We start from the raw sequence: 20,831 nt of genomic DNA, 5'->3' as shown, positions 1-20,831 counted from the left end.
CCAATCCAAGAAATAGATAATAGTGAAAAGCAGAAAGAAGAGATGTGTTGTGTGGTTCCATTGGGAAGAGAAGGAAATAAACCAAGTCTATCTTCAGGGTCCTGATGCCCAAGTAAGTCAAAGGTCCTAATCTAGGTGTGGTCCAGGCCAAAACAGACCTGTCATTGACTCAATTTCTTCTGCAAAGTGGTCTAACAGCTTTCAGAACTGTAAAATCTCTTCCTGGAAGACAAACTTGCCCTCTGCCTGGCTCAGGAACCCCAGCTTTTCCCCAACATGAGATTCAGAGAAACGTCATTGTCTCATGGTCTGCTAACTAAAGGGAGAGGCACAAGCCCCTTACAGTATACAGAAGATGAATTAGAGGCCTAAGAGCCTAAAAAAAAGGAGATACCCGTGATGTAATTTTACAGACAGGAAATAATGAGACATTGAAGCAAGGCTGCTGTGGGACTGAATATAAATGTGCTTTTTAAACATTATTTAAATATCATTTTTGTGTGGGCATATTGTCTACACGTACATCTGTGCACAGGCCACAGAGGCCTAAAGAGAGTATCGACGTCCCTGTGACTGGAATCACGGGATTGTGAGCCACCAAGTAGGTATTGAGAACTCGGCCTGGGTCCTATGGGGAGCTGCCATCCTCCCTGTGGCGCCTTGATTATCATCCACATTAGAATCCTATTGCCTAAACGTAGCAGCCTCTGAAGAAAGCTTTTCCTTTTCATCTTTACTTATCACAGTGCCGGAGACTGATGTGAGGTTTGATGCATGCCAAGTAAACAGTACCAAACTGCTACAGTCTCAGCCCCAGCCTACACTTTCGTTTTCTGTCTTAGGGTTTACTGCTGTGAATAGACACCATGACCAAGGCAAGTCTTATAAAGGACAACATTTGATTGGGGCTGGCTTGCAGGTTCAGAGGTTCAGTCCATTGTCATCAAGGTGAGAGCACCTAGGCAGGCATGGTGCAGGAGGAACTGAATATCCTACATCTCCATTCAAAGGAAGCCAGGAGCAGAATGAGCATCCTCAGGCAGCTAGGAGGAGGGTCTCCAAGCCTACCCTGACAGTGACACATTTCCTCCAACAAGGCCACACCTTCGTGTGCCACTCCCTGGGATGAGCATAGGTAAACCATCACACTTTCTAATGCTGAACTCCTGCTGTAAATTTGGTGGTAAAAGGAAGTGGACAAATAGAAGTATGATGTAGAAACTAGCCCAAAAACTGTAAGTGATATTGTAAACCGCATTGCAGGAGTGGTGCAGGTTACAGAGACACTTGGAACTGGGATTTTCCCAGGAATTCCTCTCAGGTTGGAAGAAGGAAAAAAAGAAAATGTGTCTTCACAAAAGTTTGTCTAAAGTTTCAAAAGCAGTATTATTTATGAAAGTTCCAGAGCAGAAATAACACCTATGTCATAAAAAGTTAACAGCAAAAGCCCTACAAGATCATCGAAGTTAGAACTTTCAGGTTCTTGTGTGCATGCGAACTGGAAATTGTCAAACCAAAGGATAGCAGAGAATCTCATTTTTATAGAAGTTACTGTATAGTTTAGAGGCCCCTACTCAAGTCAACAAAAAAAGTCAACAGGAAGGTTGGTGTGTAAATCGGTTGATAGGGTTTGCCTAGCAAGCCCAACAGGTCTTTTTGTTGGTTGGTATGTTTGGTTTGGTTTGGTTTGGTTTGGTTTGGTTTGGTTTGGTTTGGTTTGATTTGGTTTGGTTTGGTTTTTGGCCACAATGGTGTGTACTCAAGGAAGGGGTGCTATGTAAAGCCCTTTCCAAAAAAAAAAAAAAAAAGAATCAATAAGAAAACAATGAAAAATGAATACACACAACAAAGAGGAAACAGTTAAAAGCATGAAGGAAGCATTTGAAACTCAATAACCAGGGTTGGTGTAGTGGCAATGCCTTTACCCAACAGAGGTAAAGAGATCTCTAGAATCTTGGAGTACACACCAGTTCCAGGCCAGGGCTACACAGTGAGACTGTGACAGGTAGGGATGGGGGTGGGGGGAACCAAGAAGCATGTGGTACCTGTTCAACTATATTAATAATTAATAAACATTAACACCATAATACTATTGAATCGGTAAATATTTTTAAAACTGTCAGATGAGAAACTCCCACTCTCAGCTGCTAGACAAGTTATTCTGTAAAATCACATTTTTTTTAACTAGGCTTGGTGGTTCAGATACTAAGCAGTCTGGAGGGGAGAAGCATAATCATAACTTCATGACCACCCAGACAGTTTGTTGAGATCCTGTCTCAAAATAAAACTAATAGCTAGAGAAGCAGAAGGCTGGAAATGAGGCTCAGTAGTCATGGTAAGGGGCTTGCTTAGCTTGCACAAGGCCCTAGGTTCAGTTTACAGTGTCTGTCTCTGTCTTACCATCTCCCTCCCTTCTTCCCTAGGCCCCTCCTTTTTTCCTCTGGGCCCCCCCTCCCTCTTAGTCTCACTAACCAAAACACAGTTGGAGTCAAGAATTGCATCACTTGGCCCTAGTTAGCGATACACCATTCTGATCTAGTGAATAGGGTCCAAAACCCGACTACAAACAAAGATAAGAACATAATCAAATATGGAAACAGGATCTACTGAGGTATGAGGATAAACTAGTTGTTTCCTAAAAGTAAGATAGAATTAAGTGAAACCTGAAAGGAAGAAAGTTACATAGTATCTGTCAAGAGCCGATTCTCCACTTGCTAGGAACAACTCCTGTCTCTTGGTATACAAGCAGGAGCATAGAAGATCATGAAGCCTATTCAATGTGCCTATAAAAAGTTTAATGGGACAAGTTTTTAAAATCAGGTTCTTCTGATTATTGCAATTTGAGGGGCAGGGTTTCTCTGTTTCACCGCCCTGGCTATACTGGAATTCACTTCGTTGTCCTGGCTGGCTTCAAATTCACAAAGATCTATCTTCCTCTGGGATCAAAGGCTTTCGTCACCACATCTGGCTATTGCAGATTTTCTGATAAAGGCAATGATTTATATTCATTGCCTACCATAGATGTATGTGTGTTACACAGACTGACAAAAATAGTGTATCTGTGTAAAGTTAAACAGCTTGTGAATAACCTGACATTTTTGTTTCACAAACATTTCCTTCCGTTTCATTCTCTCTAACCCCTTAAACATTGTTGTAGATTTTTATTCTCTCTAAGAGGCAAGAGCAGTTGAAATACATTTATATACCACCTATTAAAGAAAGTCCTAGTTCCCTCATTCTCTATCCCTCTTGCTTTGGTGGTTGTTGTTGTTGTTGTTGTTGTTGTTGACTGATCTTTGATTCACAATGTGAAGCTCTGCCTTCCCTACCCACATGTACCCTCACAGTGCCGGGTTTCAGATGTTTCCTTTACCCATTCCATTTGAGCTCAATTTGACATTTCTTCAAGGGGCAATCATAAATTATACATTTGTGATGTGTTTCTTAAACGGGGCTGTTGCTTCTGACCCCATTCTCTAAGACTCAAAGACAAATTGATGACATGGTTTATAATTTATTTATTTATTTATTTATTTATTTATTTATTTATTTATTATTTACTTATTTATGTCACTGTGTTCAGACATGCCAGAAGAGGGCATCAGATCTCATTACAGATGGTTGTGAGCCACCATGTGGCTGCTGGGATTTGAACTCAGGACCTCTGAAAGAGCAGTCAGTGCTCTTAACCACTGAGCCAACTCTCCAGTCCTGACGACATGCTTATTTTAGATGTGAGAAGTCAATTTCAACAGTCTCAAGGACACTACGCGGGAGGAGGAATTCCTAATCACGGAGAAGTGTTCCTGTATGGACTTAGGAAAAAGCAGTGAGTGCTTCAAAATAGAGAAACATCCTATTTTTCTGCCCTTATTGCAGTTACAGCACAACACCAGAAAGGACAATTTGCTACTGACCCCTCAGGTCTTCAATTAATGCCCCTTCTTGTGTGCCCTTAACATAGTCCTTTAAAAAAAAAAACAACCTTATTTATATATGTGTGGGTGCAACTGTATGCACGTACAGCACATGCATGCAGGTGCTCCGAGGTGGCCAGAAGAGAGCGTCCGATCCTTGGAACTAGAATTGTAGGCTGTTATGAGCTACCTGATACTCGTGCTGGAGACTGAACACATGTCTCTACAGCTCCTAAACATGGTTTCTCTCCATTATCTGAACTAAAAAGATTTATTGTTGGTGCGCGTGTACTTAACACCCCCAAACCTGGCTATTTGAGCTGATCTCCTCCCCATTTATACCCTCTCTCTCCCTCAATTCTTTTACACCTAGCCTGGGGGGATTCAGTGGGCGCCGCCCCGCGCCCTGATTGGCCGCCGGGTGGGAGGCTCGTTCCTTCTCTCCTATTGGCTGCTCAGGGAGGTGCGTCTCGCTTCTTGAGATTGGTCGCCTGGAGGAGGCGTCTCTCCCAGCTGTGTGCTGGTGGCTATTTCCGGAGTAAGATGGCTGCAGCGCGTGTGCTGGGGACCTGGAGCCGGAACGCTGTCAGACTGGTAAGCAGGATTGGATGGGTCTAAGGTTGGGAAGCAGCGATTTGGTAGATGTTACCTGGAGTGGTGTGTTGCTTTCTTTTCCGAATGCCTCGCGTCCTGTGAGCAAGTGATGGAAGGATGCATGCCAATCAGAAGTGCAGAGAAGGTGGCGCGCCAGTAAGGCTGGAAACTCACTCCTTTCCCGTCCCCGGGCGCGATTCTCTGGCGATTAGCTTTGGGCGACTAACTTTCCTTCCAGCGGTACCCACATCCTGGACTTTCACCTGCTTAACTTTGCTTGAGTACTTTCTAGATATCATCACTGTGATAGGCACTGCAGATACAGTGATATATTCTTTTTGGGATCTGTTTAGTACTCACTGTGCACCAGACGCTGGCACTATTAACTTGACCTCAGGCAGTTTTCAGTGTAGAGGAAGAGAAAAGGAAGTCTGTACCCTCTAGCTTGGGATTCAGCCGGGGCTGCACTTCTCTCCTCAGTCCACAGTACATGTCGTTCCAACTCTTTATCATTGATACCACCCCCATTTGCAGTTCGTCCTCACTCGCAGGCTTTTAGCAACAACCGTGGATGTATCCCATTAAGTATCCTGTTTCTTCCTAATTTCATAACTTCTTGGATACCGGCTTCACCCATTTCCCAAGATGTTCCTTTAGTGGTGGCCTCCTGTTCTCTCACACCTTTTCCCAGCCTGCTGTGTGTATTGGGCACTGGGCATATCACTATAGCAGACAGCCATCATCCCTTTCCCCCTGAGATTGTAACCTAGTAAAGGAGAACAGGAGGAGGGAGGCAAGGAGAGACAGAAAGCCACGGCTTTAGAGAGAAGTGCTGTTATGGAGCAAGTGCTCGGAGCTACTGTGACACTTGGGGGTGGACACCTGGGGAGGAGTGGGGCTCAGAGAGGAATTCTTGGAGGGTAGTGAGTAAGGAGACTGTAAAAGAAGTAGGAGCTGGGCAGCAGAAGAGTACTTCTGTCAGCAGCACCTTACTAGGTATTATTGGCAACCCTTCTGAGAGTTCTCCCTGAGACACTAGCTTACCGATATTCCTCACCTTCCACCCTCAGCTGTTGATTCTACTACCCCTTTTTTCCTTTCCAGCTTCTAAATACCACGCAAAGACTTCCGTCAACAGTTCTGAAAAGTTCCCATGACCTTTTCCGGCTTTCACTGTGTGTGGATACACAGACACCATGGTGTGACAGTTGCCCACAGTGTTTAGTACAGTGACATGCCGGACAGGTTTGTAGTATCAGAGCTAGCCTATAGCTTAGGTGGGCAATACGTAAAGCCGTTGGTGTGTGTAAGCATGAGCCGAGCATGTGTCACACAGACTTACCATTAAGTGATGTGTGACTACTTCCAACAACAACAACAACGGCAACAAAAAATCCCTGGCTTTGGCCCTCTGCACTTCCTACTTCCTGCATTCTCTCTCCTACTCCTTTGCGTATAGTCACCAGCTGTGCTAATGGTTCCCTGGCATTCTCTAGTCCTCCAAATAGGTCATATATTCTGCTGTCCAAGAGATGCCGTTGCACAATATGAGGTGCAGGTAACACAAATCCAGTGAATGAACAGGACACCATGTGTGCATATAGACTACAGGTGACATACATGACTGTCATTATCTGGGCTGACATTTCATTAGTTCATTTGACCTTTCCCATACGTTGATGGCCATAAGGGAGCTGCAACAACTCACTGGGTATTTAAGGCAGGACGGAGGAAGGGTACAACCAGCAACTTTTGCATGGCTACTGTCAGCACAGGGGAGCTTGGAAAGCTAGCCTTTAGCCATCTCACACTGTGCCATAATGCCTCAGGGATACAGACTCTGGGCTCCAGAATAGACCCTTCAAACCTGTTTCTCTTGATTCTAGCTTCCCACTCTGAGGAACTCTAGCTCCTATTTGCCACCTTGCTCTTAATTACAGATGTCTTAGTCTTCCCTAATTGGGTCTCTTGCCTCTGATCAGCCTCTTTTGTAGTTCATTTCCCACAGGCCCGCCATAATGATCTTATAAAATGAGGCACACATTAGATTATGCCATGTTCTTGTCTAAGAGTAATCTTTTAAAAAATGTCCCAAAGCTGCATGACTGAGGAAATTTATGATCTGGCTTCTCTGACCCCTCAAGCATCATTCTTTATCGAAGACCTGTTTATTCTACATGTTACTATCTCTTATCACCCACTCTTGATTTCCCTTGCCACATCCTTAATTGTTCCTCGTCCATGCATCCATTCTTAAATTTAACACGAGACAGCATTCGACATCTGCCTTTGTGAATATAGTTTATTTCACCTAACTGCATGATCACCAGTACCATACCTTTATCTTGAAAGTAATTGGTTTTTTATTATTATTTTAACCACTTAACTGGGCATTGATTATAGACAGCAATGAAAAAGAGATTAGAGTGTGCACACACACACACACACACACACACACACACACACACACACACACACACCTCATTCCAGCCCCAGCCCTGACAGTGTCCCCACTTACTGCACAGAGAACTCTATGAAACAATTACCAGCGTACACACTGTGCTCTCTTGATTCCAGACCTTTGCTCACATATTTCCTCTGCCTCAAAGACTCTTGCCTCATCTGCAACACTTCTCCTCTCTTGGGTTACTCCCACTCAATCTCTAGTCTCACTTCAAGCTGACTCTCTCCAGCCAGGTCCCCTTAGAACACTCTCTGTGGCTGTGTTAATGGCCTGTGCACTTTGCTTTATCTTTCATTCTGCTGGACAGTGCATGTGGACAGGAATCACGTGTGTCTCCTTCTGTATGGAACCGCAGCCCATAAATGTTTGTTGAATGACTCAGAAAAAGAGGTTTTTGTTTTACCTTTTTTGTTTTGTTGTTTGGTTTTTGTTTTTGAGATAGTTTCTTTGTATAACCTTGGTTGTCTTAGAACTCCCTTTGTAGACTAGGTTGACCTTGAACTCACAGAAATCTGCCTGCCTCTGCGTTCAAGTCCCAGGATTAAAAGAAGCCACTACCGGGGTTGGGGATTTAGTTCAGTGGTAGAGCACTTGCCTAGCAAGCGGAAGGCCCTGGGTTCGGTCCCCAGCTCCGAAAAAAAGAAAAAAGAAAAAAAAAAAAAAAAGAAGCCACTACCACCTGGCCTCTACTTTTAACTAGTAAGATTCAGTGGAGAGAGGGGATATGCCTCCTCTGGTGTAAAATTTTATTTTTCCTCCTTTGTATTATCTTTTAATCTTTTCGCTTTTGCTAACCTTTTAATCTCACCTCTCTTTTTTGTCAAAGCCATCCAGTTGCTTTTTTTTTATGTAATATTGTGACTCAGCTGCCCTTTCTCGGTCCCTGTTGATTAGGTCATTCAGGAACCCGTGTTTCTTGTGTCAACAACTACAATCCTGCCTTGGCCTCTTTCTTTAACTATAGTAACCTATCCTGTGAGCTATTAGTAGACTGTTTCCTCATCCTATCTCTAGTGGGACTCCTACCCTCCAATGCATATATCCCCACTCATCCTGCCATTCAGATCCAGCCACCATCTTGAGTACGCACTGCTTTGCTTTACAAATCCGGTTACCAAATCTAGCTTCTCCCTGCTCCTTCAGCCCTGCTGATCAAATTCCTGCTGCAGTTTTGGTGTTTACATCATTTCCTGTGCCTTAGAAGTGTCCTTATTATTCATGCTCGGTGTGCAAGGCCCATTTAAGTCTTCTCCAAGGTCACGCTAACCCTCCTCCACTTCACCACATAAGTGTCTTCCCCACAACTACTTCTTTGGCCTGTAATTTCTTATTATAACTAACAAGAGCACACATGAGCATGCTTGGGAGAAAGAAAGGATCGTCTCTCCTAGATTGTAGCGTGGAAAGAAAGGGCTCTTTCTCCTGGCAGCGCGATGGGTCTAGAAGAGCCTGAGTTTTGAAGTCAAGCTTACTTGGCTTTAGAGCTTAATTTTGCCACTTAATTGCAGTGTGACCCAGAACAAATAACTTCTCTGTCACCTTCTCCTGTGATGGCAGTCAGGTATATCTTCCAGGAGATAATGTGAGCTGGACAGAAGGGAACGTTTATGAAAGCTTCGAGCACCTGGAACATGGTGCACATAATGCACAGCGCTTCTTCAACTGGGCAGTGTGTGACCCTCCAATCTATTAGGAGTTCCTCAGTAAGAGCTGTGTTACTGAAGGGAGAACCTTCTGTGGGTTAGTTTTCTTCAAAAGTTTTAGATCTCGAAATATGTTAAATTAATAAAATCAAATCATAATTTCCATTAAGCCCCTCTGCATGTTATATCTGAAGAAGCAGAGGTAGTTACTTCTCTTTTTGTTAACCAAGAGCCAGGGCTGAGAATGTTGAGGGGGAAAGGAAGGACAAATAAATCAGGGCGTTTGGAGAAGAGAGTCCTGTCGATATCGGCTCAGCTTTGTCAACTTAAATGATGTAAGGCTTTGTGACTCCTAAACTTTCTCTTGATATGGATTAAATCTAGGCATTAGAGCCTGGTGAGGCGGCTCATCCGGGAAAGGTACTTGCCACACTGGTCTGAGGACCTGAGTTCCATCATTGGAACCTGTCAAAAGCTGGATCTGATCACGTACGTTTGTAATCCCAGCAATCTATGGCTAAATGAGAGATAGAGAGAGGAAAATAGCCCAGAAGCTTGCTAGAGAGCTAGCCCGGAGTACACAGCTAGGCAGAAACAACAGGAGAGACCCTGCCTTAAAACAAAACGGCAGGAGAGAACTGACTCCTGAGAGTTATTCTCTGCCCTCCATATATATGCACTCACATTACACATTCAACATAGACATACAGACACACACAGACACAATAGTAAAATTAAAAGTGTAAATATGGGCTGGAGAGATGGCTCAGCGGTTAAGAGCACTGACTGCTCTTCCAGAGGTCCTGAGTTCAATTCCCAGCAACCACATGGTGGCTCACAACCATCTGTAAAGAGATCCGATGCCCTCTTCTGGTATATCTGAAGACAGCTACAGTGTACTCATATATAATAATAAATAAATAAATCTTTTTTTTTAAAAAAAGTGTAAATATAGGTACTATAAAAGTAAGCTGGGGCTGGAAAGATGGCTCAGTGGTTAAGAGCACTGGCTGCTCTTCCAGAGGTCCTGAGTACAATTCCCAGCAACCACATGGTGGCTCACAACCATCTGTAATGAGATCTGATGCCCTCTTCTGGTGTGTTTAAGACAGCAACAGTGTAACTCACATAAAAATAAATAAATATTAAAAGTAAGCTATCAGGTGGACATGGGAGACTGCTTATAATCACATGGAGGAGGTAGAAACAAGAAATCCCCAGAGCAAGATGGCTAGCCAGACTAACTGAAATGGTTAGCTCTGGGTTCAGTGAGAGTCTCTGCTAAATCATATAAGGTGGACTGCCATTAGAAGGTAGTCAGTGTCAACCTCTGGCCTCCATAAGCACACATATGTGCACCTCTACACATGAGAACATGCAGACATATGCATGTGCACACACATACTTTGGGAGGAAAGAGATGATTGAGCTCTTTAAGGTGAAGACAAGATATGTAACTTAAGAAAGAAACCATCAGTTTTTGTTTGCCTTCAGAAATCAGACATAACTGCCACTCAGGAATTTAAATATAGGAGCTAGAGAGATGGCTCAACAGTTAAGAGCTCCTATGGCTCTTGCAGAGGACCTGGGTTTGGTTCCCAGTGCCCACACAGTAGCTCACAATCATCTTAACTCCTGTTCCCAGGGATCCAACTCCACCTTCTGTCCTGTACAGGTACCAGGCACTCATGTGATATACATACATGCAAGCAAACCACTAATACACAGAAAATAAAGCAAATTAGGAACTTAAATATATTCTGTAGTCAAAATATGACTTGTAAAATTGTGTTAGCATGTGCCTATAGTCCCAGTTTTCTGAGAGACTGAGGCAGGAAGACCACTTGAGCAACAGTGTTCAAAACTAACCGGGGCAGCATAGGGAGACCTGTTTCCGCACCCCAAATAACTAATGTACACAACTGTGATATTCTCTAGGAAAAAGTAACTTGTATATAAACGGAAGCTTTACATGCCTACCAGTATTCTCAAAAACAAAAAGGCTAGAAATCATTGTTGTTTATGTTTAAAAGGTGTAGTTAATGGGTATTAATAACATTGAAAGGATAACTTTAAGAATAAAGTATAAGGATACTTAGGTTTTGATATGTCAAGTTGAGGGTATTTAGGCCTAACATGTTTTGACTCATCAAGGCATTTTAAAAATAGTTAACAGACTATAAATTAATATAATTAAACCAATGAGAGGGCTGAAAAGCAGTTCTGTAGTTAAGAACACTGGCCGTTTTTCCAGAGTGCTGGGTTTCAGTCCCCAGTACCCACATCACAGCTCACAATTATCTGTAACTCCAGAGGATTCAACACCCTCTTTTGGCTTCTCTGGATAACAGGCATGTGCATAGTACACAGAGATACATGTAGGCAAACACTCGTACACATCATAAAAAGAATTAATATTACTTAAAAAGAAAGAAAAGCTATTTGGGCATGCCAAACCTCCCCCGCCCCCAGTACTGAGAGGAAAAACAAACATGGAAAAGCAAAACTTTGGGACTTAATATATGAGCTTCATTGTCTTCGATGCACATCACCACTGTGAATGGAGGTTTTTGGTGGTGATGGTTGTTTCTGCACTCCTGAGGATGAACTAGGGGCCCATGCATGTTAGCCAAGTGCTTTGCCACTGAGCTACCTCTGCAGACCCAGGTTTCCTTCATAGCGTTACTTCAGAAAGTGGAACGACCTAAGTATGTGAAGAATTTGGGACAATGTTTTGTTGGGTTTTTTTTTTTAAGATTTATTTTTTTTTTTATGAGTACACTGTTGCTGTCTCAGACACACCAGAAAAAACATCAGATCTCATTACAGATGGTTGTCAGCCACCATGTGGTTGCTGGAATTGAACTCAGGACCTCTGGAAGAGCAACCAGTGCTCTTAACCGCTGAGCCATCTCCCCAGCCCAGGACAATGGTTTTAAACATGCGAACTTATGTGACTCTGTGGGAGTAATGACTTAAGCCTCTGGTTTCTCTATGGTAGAGTCTTTGGGTTACTGGAACAAAAGTAGTTTAGAAAACAGTCAGTTTCACCAGCTTTGATTATTCCTGCTTTTGAATCTTTATCCATTCCTGCTGGACCCTGGACTTGCCTAGATAATCCCATTATGGACATGAGCATCAGCCTAAAGCAGAACTAAATGAATTTCGGTACTTAAACAGCCATTAAAGTAGTGCACACGTTTACTTGGTGGGGTAGGCCAGGTAACCCTCAGCTTTCTACATATGGCACACGCACTCTGCCAATACGCTTCACTCCCCACTTCTGGAGATTCTTAAATTCCTCTTTGTTCTCTTTTCTCTTTGGTAGACCTGTGTTCGCTATTTTCAAACATATAATAACGTACACATTTTGAAGCCACAACACGTGTGCTCTGTGGGTTATCCATTGCTCAAGTCCAGTCAGCCACGCCACTCCCTGAGAACAGCAGCCGGTGAGTCAAACGGTGTCCTTATCTTGATCGATTCTTTTTCTTAGTAACTGAAGACTTAACCAAAGTAAAAAAGTTGACCCTGTATTTCTAGCATCGCTCTCCCACCTCTATCCGTTCCTATTTCCTGTCCCACTCTGCTCCGTGGTTTCCCCGTAATGCTTGAGTCTTTTTACAGTGGAGGCTGGGTTATACCCGGTCATCTGTTGTTTATTCTCTGATTTTCTAGGTGCAATCATTAGCACTGATGTGACCTCCTGAGTTAAGGTAAATCGCTGACCTAATAAAATCATCTTTAAACCCTTGTGCAAAACCATTCTGTTGGAGAGTGAAACAATCTGCGGTTACAGCGGCATGACGTAATCACCCTGGGCAGACAGTTCCCTGGCTTTTACCTGCTTACCTTTCCCAGTTGCCCGGGCTCTGTAAATAACATGAGGCCTCAAGTATTAGATTTGGCAAAGGCATAAGGCTTTTTTCTAGTCTTTCGAGAGCCCTGACAAAAGCCCTGGGCTTCATTACTTACTTAAGCGTCTGGCAGGGCCGGGGCCTTAGTGTGTGCTGACAGTGAGAAGCAGAAATTCTAGGCAGATTCTGCCCAACTTTCCATGCTTTTGTATGTCACCCTCAGTAGTCACAGACAACGTAAACTTTACAGTCACCGTTGGTTTTGGTGAGAGTTGTATCTATTTATGTATGCACATATTTGTATACTACATATGTGCTTTATCCCTAGCACCATATACACAATATGTATAGTAATTTATTTTGGTATGGGGTGGAACATGTGTGTTTGTGTGCGTGAGTGTGTGGAAGGATATTCGATTACACCCGAGAGCGTGTTGTTTACTAAGAGAAAGATTTGATAGAATAGGATACGTCCAACTCTCATGAGAAGAAAGAGAGGCTACTGAGGAAAGCACCACAGAAAAAATGAGAAAAGGAGAAAAAAGGGAAAGTAGGCAGGTTTGCTGGGACAGTTTTACGGAGACGGGATACAGAAAGAACAAGGTAGACATGGGTAAAGACAGAACGGGTCGGAGAATGAGAAGGAGCCAGAGGATTAGAACAGATTGCCAGAGTTAGTAAGAGGCCAAGCAGAGCAATTCGAGAAAGGCTGAGAGAGAAGCCAGGTAGCTTTGTAGCACCTGATTTGGTCATATTAGGAATTTTTAGGCATGGTAGTGCATGCCTGTAATCCTAGCATATGGAAGGCAGAGGCAGGCAGACCTGAGTTAGGGACCAGCCTGGTCTAAATATCGATTTCCAGGGCAGCCAGGGCTACATGGTGAGGCCCTGTCTCAGAAGAACAAACAACAGTAAGTAGGCCATTTTTTGTGCATCAGTATTGTTTCCGGCGGTCAGGACCTTTTAGGAGAGACATCTATAACCCTATCAAAGGACATAACTGGGAAGTTAGAAAACGTAAGTTCTGTGGCTATGGGCCTGTGTCTTGGAGTAATTTCTGTAAACCTTTAGTGTTTATGCTTTTTAAAGTTATAAGATGCTGGGGTATTTATTTGGTTTGGGGTTTTTTTTTGTTTGTTTGTTTGATTGATTGGTCAGTTTGTTGTCTATAGGATGGATCAGTTTCTGCCTCTGCTGGAGAACATACTCTAATTTTAGAAATTAAAGCATCTACTGGTAATACATATTTAATGCGATCTTTCCCCATTTGTTTTTGAAGTGCTCCAGGGACAGGTTGTTCAATTCAAACTCTCCGACATCGGAGAAGGGATTCGAGAAGTAACCATTAAAGAATGGTAAGTTAGTCTCAGAGTAATCGTAAGTCAATGGGAAATTACTTGAATGTACAAAAGTAAGACGCAAATTGAGAAACTTCTTTGCTAATAATGTGCCAGCAACAGTAGTCATTCCACAGATAACTTTCCTCGATGTGATCCATTAATGATTGCTACTTTATTTTATGTATACGTGTTTTGCCGGCGTGTGTGTCTACACTGTGCACATGCCTGATGCCCTCAGAGGCCAAAACGGGGTAAAGAATCCCCTAGAACTGGCTTCACAGGTGGCTGTGAGCAACCACATGGGTGCCGGGAAGTGAACCCTGTGCCCTTAACAGCTCAGCCATCTCTCCAGTCCTCGTTACTTTCTCTTTAAAAAAATCATGGAACCATCTATTCTTTACTGCAGCTAAAAAAGAGATTGATTTCTAAGAGATAGTAAGTTGATATAAAACCAGAGCAGCACAACAATCAAACCCAGCGCCCCGAGCCTGCAAATTAGACACACCGCCTCCGAGTTATGCCCAGCCCACTTGGAAGAATCTAATGTGTGAACTCACACTTTCCTTCCTAAAGTGATCCTGTCGTCCTACTCTCTACTAACCAACCTGGCGTGATCCATGGACCTGACATGCTACCTACCAGGCAGGCCTGGCCTGTGGGCTCACAAGATACATTGACCTGAAAGACACAAAGCGAAAAATCCTCCTGAGCCGAGCGATGGCTCAGCGCATGAGAGCCTGAGCTGCTCTTCCAGAGGTCCTGAGTTCAGTTCCCGGCAGCTACATTTGGCTGCTCACAACTGCCTGCAACTTCACCTCTAGGGAGGTCGTCTGCCTCTGAGCTCAACAGGAAACCACGCACGTGCCCCCATACTTACAGGCCCCCCCACAATTAAAATAACACTTTTAAAAGTTATATAATATAGGTGGATAGGTAGATGCATGCATGTGCATGTACATTCATACATGCATACATGCATACATGCACACATACATACACCCATACACACATGCATACATGCGCACACACACATACATGCTTGATACCCTCTACTGCCTTTAATATTCTCCATTCCTTTGTGTCTTTCATCTTCTGGGAAGAAATACCTCTTGGCACCGAACTGAGTTTTCTCCCCCACCATAGTTCTTTGTTTTTAACCCCTCAGGATAAGATCTTGCACTATAGCCCAAGCTAGCCTCAAACTTGCCATCCTTCTGCCTCAGCCTCCTGTTACCTCAGTGCTGGGTTCCCCGTTATGGGCCACTGTCCAGGGCTCAAATACTCTTTAAAGACCCAGACTGAGGCCGGTGGATGTCATTTTCTGTACTCAGCATTCTCTGCTCTGTAAGCAGAGGATGTTAGTAAGCCGCCTCCTTACAGGTGTCTTGCCCGGCACCGTGTGACTGTGGGATGAGCCCCGAAACTAGCTGCCCATCTGTGACTCACCTGTCCTCTCCAGAGCCTCGTCTCTCAACTACTAGCCTTGAGAAGACTTTTAGACTTATTTATTTTACTTAACATGTTGTGAATGTTTTGCCTCCGTGTGTGAGTGTGCACCACACCCCGGTACCCCGAGATTGCAGAGGATGAGCCTGCTCTCTCTGTGCCCTTATGTTGAGTCAGGTAACAGTCTCGACTGTCCCAACTCACAGTGGCCGTTCACATGATTAAATGAAATGTCTTAAAAATGTCACACACGCCCAAGGACTTGGTGATGCTTTACTTCAAGACCAATGTTAATCTTTCTAGACTAAGAAAATGTTAACACTTCTTACTTTCTATCTTATTAATTTTGTAGATGTGTGCGCATAGTGGATTCCCACTGCCCCACACTCCTCTAGTATTCATTGTTGATTGTGCTGTTGATCTTTGCCATGGTGACTTCTGTAAGATGAGTCCTCAGGGTTTGATTTATATTTTCCTAATATAATGAACATTTCCTAATACAATGAACTTTTTTTTAGCTTTTTGTTTTTTACTTTTAAGAACTCTCTGTTTAGGTCCCAGCCCTCCCCACCCCGCCCCCTCATTCCCCACTCCCTTTTTAGTGAGTTTTGTCTTTTTGACTCTTTGTTTTTGAGTCCTTTATATGTCTGGGATATTAATCTCCTGTCGGATGTTTACCTGGCAAAGATACTCTTCCGTTCTGTGGGCTTCCTCTTCACCAAGTGGGCTGTTTCTCAAGGTGTGCAGTAGCCTTTTTTTTTTTTTTCAGAGCTGGGGACCAAACCCAGGGCCTTGCGCTTGCTAGGCAAGCGCTCTACCACTGAGCTAAATCCCCAACCCCTGCAGTAGCCTTTTTATCTTATGAAGTCGCACTTGTCAGTTAGTGGCTTCCCTACACCTATTTCATGTAAGCTATTACTTGTGCTTTCCTCAGGCAGTTTCGGGCCTAACATTTAGGTCTTTCTTTCTCTCTTTCTTTCTTCCTTTCTTTCTTTCTTTCTTTCTTTCTTTTTTTTAAAGATTTATTTATTTCATTTATATGAGTACACTGGAGCTTTCCTCTGACACACCAGAAGAAGGCATTGGATCCCATTACAGATGGTTGTGAGCCACCATGTGGTTGCTGGGAATTGAACTCAGGACCTCTGGAAGAACAGTTAATGCTCTTAACCACTGAGCCATCTCTCCAGCCCAAAGTTATTTATTAAAATATTCTTTCCTCCCTTCCTTTCTTCCTTACTTTCCTTCTTTTTTTTTTTTTCAGAGAGGTTCTTACGATATAGCCTGGGCTGACCTCAAATTCATGATCCTCCCAACTCTGCATCTGTGTGCTGGGGTCACAAGTCTGCGACCATGCTCAGCTTCTGGAGCCATCATTCTGACCCTGTGTCCTTCCTTTCCTCCCGGGACCCCAGCATGTGTGTCAGTGTGCTCTATGACATTGTCTCGGAGGTCTCTGAACGCTGCTCCTTTTTCCTTTTCATTCCTCAGGCTGGAAAAACATCTCAATTGACCGATCCTCAGATTGGCTCTTTCCTCTACCAAGGAGAATCTGCCGTTCAGCCCTTCTAGTACATTTTTACTTCACTCAGTCTTTAACCGCAGAATCTGGTGTCTTTTATCATATATCTTTCATTGACTTTTTTGCTATTTTCTATTTGACTGAACATCATTTTCCCATTTCCTATTTCCTTCAGTTTTGAAGCAGTGTCTTTGTTTTTTAAGACTGCAGCTGGACTACGCAAAAAGAGGATGACATTTAGGCAAGCGAGAATCCCAAAGGATGCCTACTGATGACATCACCATCATCCTCATCATCGCTGTGTTTACTCCTAAAACCAGTGCTCACTCTTTAAGTCTGATCAGAAGCTAATACAGGTTGAGAATAACTTGTCTGAGATGTTTAGGAGCAAAACTACTTCTGATTTAGTAACGTAGGTTCCAGAATTCTTGCTGAGGCCTCAGGGTTCGAGCATCCAGAATCCAACATTTTGAGCATGGTTGTTGGGCCAGAAAAAGTTTCAGATCTTGTATTTTCTAATTAGGGATGCTCATTACATAGTATTATACAGCAAGAGGAAATACCTCTCAGATATAACGTTTTAAGAACTTATTTAACAGGAATGGAGAGATGGTTCAACAGCTAAAGGCACTGGCTACCCTTCCAAAAGACATGGGTTCAAATCCCAGCCCCTCCATGACAGCTCACAACTGTCTAACTCCTCTTCCAGGGGATCTGACACTCTCACACAGACATACATGCAGGCAAACCACCAATGCATATAAAATAAGAATAAACAAATCACTTAAAAAAAAAGAATTTAAGTACCTGAATGTGTAATCAAACCTTGAGATAAAGGGTTTAGTTTTGTTTTGTTTTGTTTTTTTTAATTTTATCATTTGTTAGGGATTTGTCTGAAACTCTGAAAGCCTTTCTCTTCTAAACTATTTCTTAGTACAACATCCGGGCATTAATGCTGAAGTAGATGGCTTTCGATGTAATTTCATTTACATAAACATGCGAGCACGACTTGTAATCATGACTGTTAATGTAGAAGTGTCTGTCTGTGTCCCTCTCTCTTCTAGGTATGTAAAAGAAGGAGATACGGTGTCTCAGTTTGACAGCATCTGTGAAGTTCAAAGTGACAAGGCCTCTGTCACCATCACCAGCCGTTACGATGGCGTCATTAAGAGGCTCTACTACAATCTGGACGATATCGCTTATGTGGGGAAACCACTGATAGACATCGAGACAGAAGCTTTAAAGGGTAAGTATGTCTGGCGGCATTCATCACTGCTTTCCTTTAGCTGCTGAACCCCAGTATAAAATAGTCCCCGCCCGGCGTGGTGGTACACACTTAGAATCCCAGACCCTGTGTGGTGGGGGCAGGAAGATTGTTAGCTTAAAGCTATCCGTGGCTACAGAGAAACTCTGTCTCAAAATAGGATAATTCTAAGTTATGGAGTCTGGGTTGGGGATTTAGAACAGAAAATTAGGAAAACTGGAAAGTTTTTTATGATGCCTGATTATCTTTTGATCTGATGCCACAGCAAAAACCTGTTCAGTAAGACTTCATTGTCTGATGTCTGCCCTCTGGAAACGTTGATGTCCAATGAAGCAAGACAATCTCTCAGGGACTAATGACTGAGGTCCAGAACATTGGTCAGTGAGAGCACAAATTGGAGTCTAGAAAAGTTACATCTAATATAGTAGGATAATTGGTTCACGTCTGGACTCTTCCCGCTCGGCCGCTGTGCAGATGGCCAGGGGTGACACATCACAGCAGGATTTTGTGTAGGAGCAGGAGTCACCTCTGAGAACCAAGAGAGGAGGGAGAGCCCCAGGCTTGCAGGAGAGAGAGCACACCTGTGATAACCTAAGGACACCTCACTCAGCCCCGACCTTAAAAGTTCCATGGCACTTCTCAGTGTTGCCCTGTTTCCCAGAGTGTGTGTGTGTGTGTGTGTGTGTGTGTGTGTGTGTGTGTGTGTGTGTGTGTGTGTGTGGACTTGCTCATGTGTATGTGTGAGCATGCGTGTGGAGGTTGACACCGATGTCTTCCTCAATCACTTCCTACCTTATTTGAGGGCCTGTGTCTCACTGAACCTGGAGCTCATCGGTTCAGTCCTGCTCACTGGGCAATGAGCTCCAGATAGGTTTGTTTCCCCCGACTCCCCCCTTGGTGCGGGGGTCACTGACACACACTGCAACACCTGTCGTTTACAGGGTGCTGAGGAGCCAGACCCAGGTCCAATGCCTGCATGACAAGCACTTTTCTAACAGAACCGTTAGGCCATCCCTGCCACTAAGCCTTGGAAGAGATGTTTCTGACTGAAGTTGTCTAATCTTGCTTCCAGATTCAGAAGAAGATGTGGTTGAAACTCCTGCTGTAGCCCATGATGAGCACACTCACCAAGAGATAAAAGGCCAGAAAACACTAGCAACGCCTGCAGTTCGTCGGCTGGCAATGGAAAACAATGTAAGTCTTCCTAAAATTGAGACAACTTAGAAAATATACATTTGTATTTCTGAAAAAAAAAAAAAGCTCTCTGTGAAATGGTTTAAGCTGGAATTAATGAAAGCGGTTCCAGTTGTACAGTAATCACAGCACAGAAGCACTTGGGAGGGGCAGAGATGGCTAGACTGTGAAAAGTATTTGCTGCCCCTAGAGGGCCCGGGTTCTGTTCCCCATACCACGGTGGGTGGTTCACACCCACTACCGTCAACTCCTGCCCTACTGTATCTGATACCCTCGTCTGGCACCTAAAAACACTTCACACATGTGTGACATAAGTTCACACACTCAATCACGCCCATAAAAGTAAATCTTATAGAAAACACCAGGAAGAACTAGCAAGACAATGTGAGCTTAGCACTTCATAGGAATTGAATGATGTGGTGTCTTTTTCCTTTCCCAGAGCCCAGTAGCAGTAGCAGTAGCAAACGTTCCTTCAGTATTTCTAAATACCTGCTTACTGCACAGAGCAGAGGACATGCGTATGACCCCAGCTCTCACACAAGAAGCCTGGCGTGGTAGTGCACATGTGTAATTCCAGCATTCAGGACACAGAGTTAGAGCATCCCTAGGGCTCACTCGCTAACCAGTCTGGTCTCAGTTGGCAAACTTCAGATTTAGCGAGAGACCCTGTCTCAAAAAATAAGCTCTTGAGAAATGACACCAGACGTTAGGTTAGCCTCTGAGCTCCGTGTGCACAGGCTCACGTGTGAATGTGTATCCATACTCACATGAACACATACACACAAGAACACATCAAACAAGCAAACATCTGCATACTAGTATTTTAGTTTTGGTCAGCTAGAGGCACGACTTAAGAATTTGGACGCCTGTAATTAATTTCTTAAAGAAGCAAAAGTCTGTGAAGGGAAGGAGAGGATAGCAAAGGGAAGACTAAGAATGGGGCAGAAATGGGCATGGTAACAAAACTACCAAATACACTGTACTGAGACGGGAGGTTTGTACCGTCTTTGTCCATCTGTGTTACTCAACTTTCCATACCTCCAACAAAATACCCCCAAATAAGCCACCTTCTAAAGAAGAAATAGTTGGTCTGTCTGCTAGCTTCCTATTTTCAGTTCATGACCAATCAGCCCCCTTGTTTTAGGTGTGTGGTAGTGCAGCACACCATGGTAGGAGGCTACAGAGTAGGAAGCTTACTCTCCTCAGAGCCAGGAACTGAAAAGATCACCCACAATCCCTTTTGATGACACACTGGAATAACTGGAAAATCTCCCCATAGGCTCCATCTCAAAGTCTCCACTTTGTCCTAACTCCCCCAAATTAAATCAGTCCTTTATTTCATTTATTTTTTATTTTTACATATGTATGCTTTTAATTTTTTAAAGATAGGCTCTCATAATGTGGTTCAAGCTGGTCTCAAAGTTACTACATAGCCCAGGCTATCCTCATAATCTTCTACCTCAGTCTTCGGAGTGCTGGAATTATAGGCAATCCCCACCATACTCTGCTGAGCACCAGCCTTGAACAGAGACCTTGGGGGACGTTCCAGATCCAAACTGTAGCCTATGCTGTGACTTGTGACTGTGGTGG

At 43.6% G+C, this 20,831-nt stretch overlaps 1 protein-coding gene across 1 annotated transcript in view; it reads left to right on the top strand.

Annotated features, from left to right (window-relative positions):
* Window positions 1-4,439: 4,439 nt before the first annotated feature.
* Window positions 4,440-20,831, top strand: part of Dbt (dihydrolipoamide branched chain transacylase E2) — a 28,152-nt gene continuing 11,760 nt past the window's right edge. The window contains exons 1-5 of the mRNA XM_032897429.1: window positions 4,440-4,511; window positions 11,947-12,070; window positions 13,755-13,830; window positions 17,848-18,029; window positions 19,120-19,241. Of these exons, the coding sequence (XP_032753320.1) occupies window positions 4,461-4,511; window positions 11,947-12,070; window positions 13,755-13,830; window positions 17,848-18,029; window positions 19,120-19,241 (555 nt within the window). The 5' untranslated portion in view covers window positions 4,440-4,460. The remainder of the gene's footprint in view (window positions 4,512-11,946; window positions 12,071-13,754; window positions 13,831-17,847; window positions 18,030-19,119; window positions 19,242-20,831) is intronic.

The sequence above is a fragment of the Rattus rattus genome, chromosome 3 (genome assembly GCF_011064425.1).
Source record: "Rattus rattus isolate New Zealand chromosome 3, Rrattus_CSIRO_v1, whole genome shotgun sequence".
NCBI lineage: Eukaryota > Metazoa > Chordata > Mammalia > Rodentia > Muridae > Rattus > Rattus rattus.
Note: the sequence above shows the minus strand (reverse complement) of the source record. Positions and strands in the feature narration are given on the sequence as shown.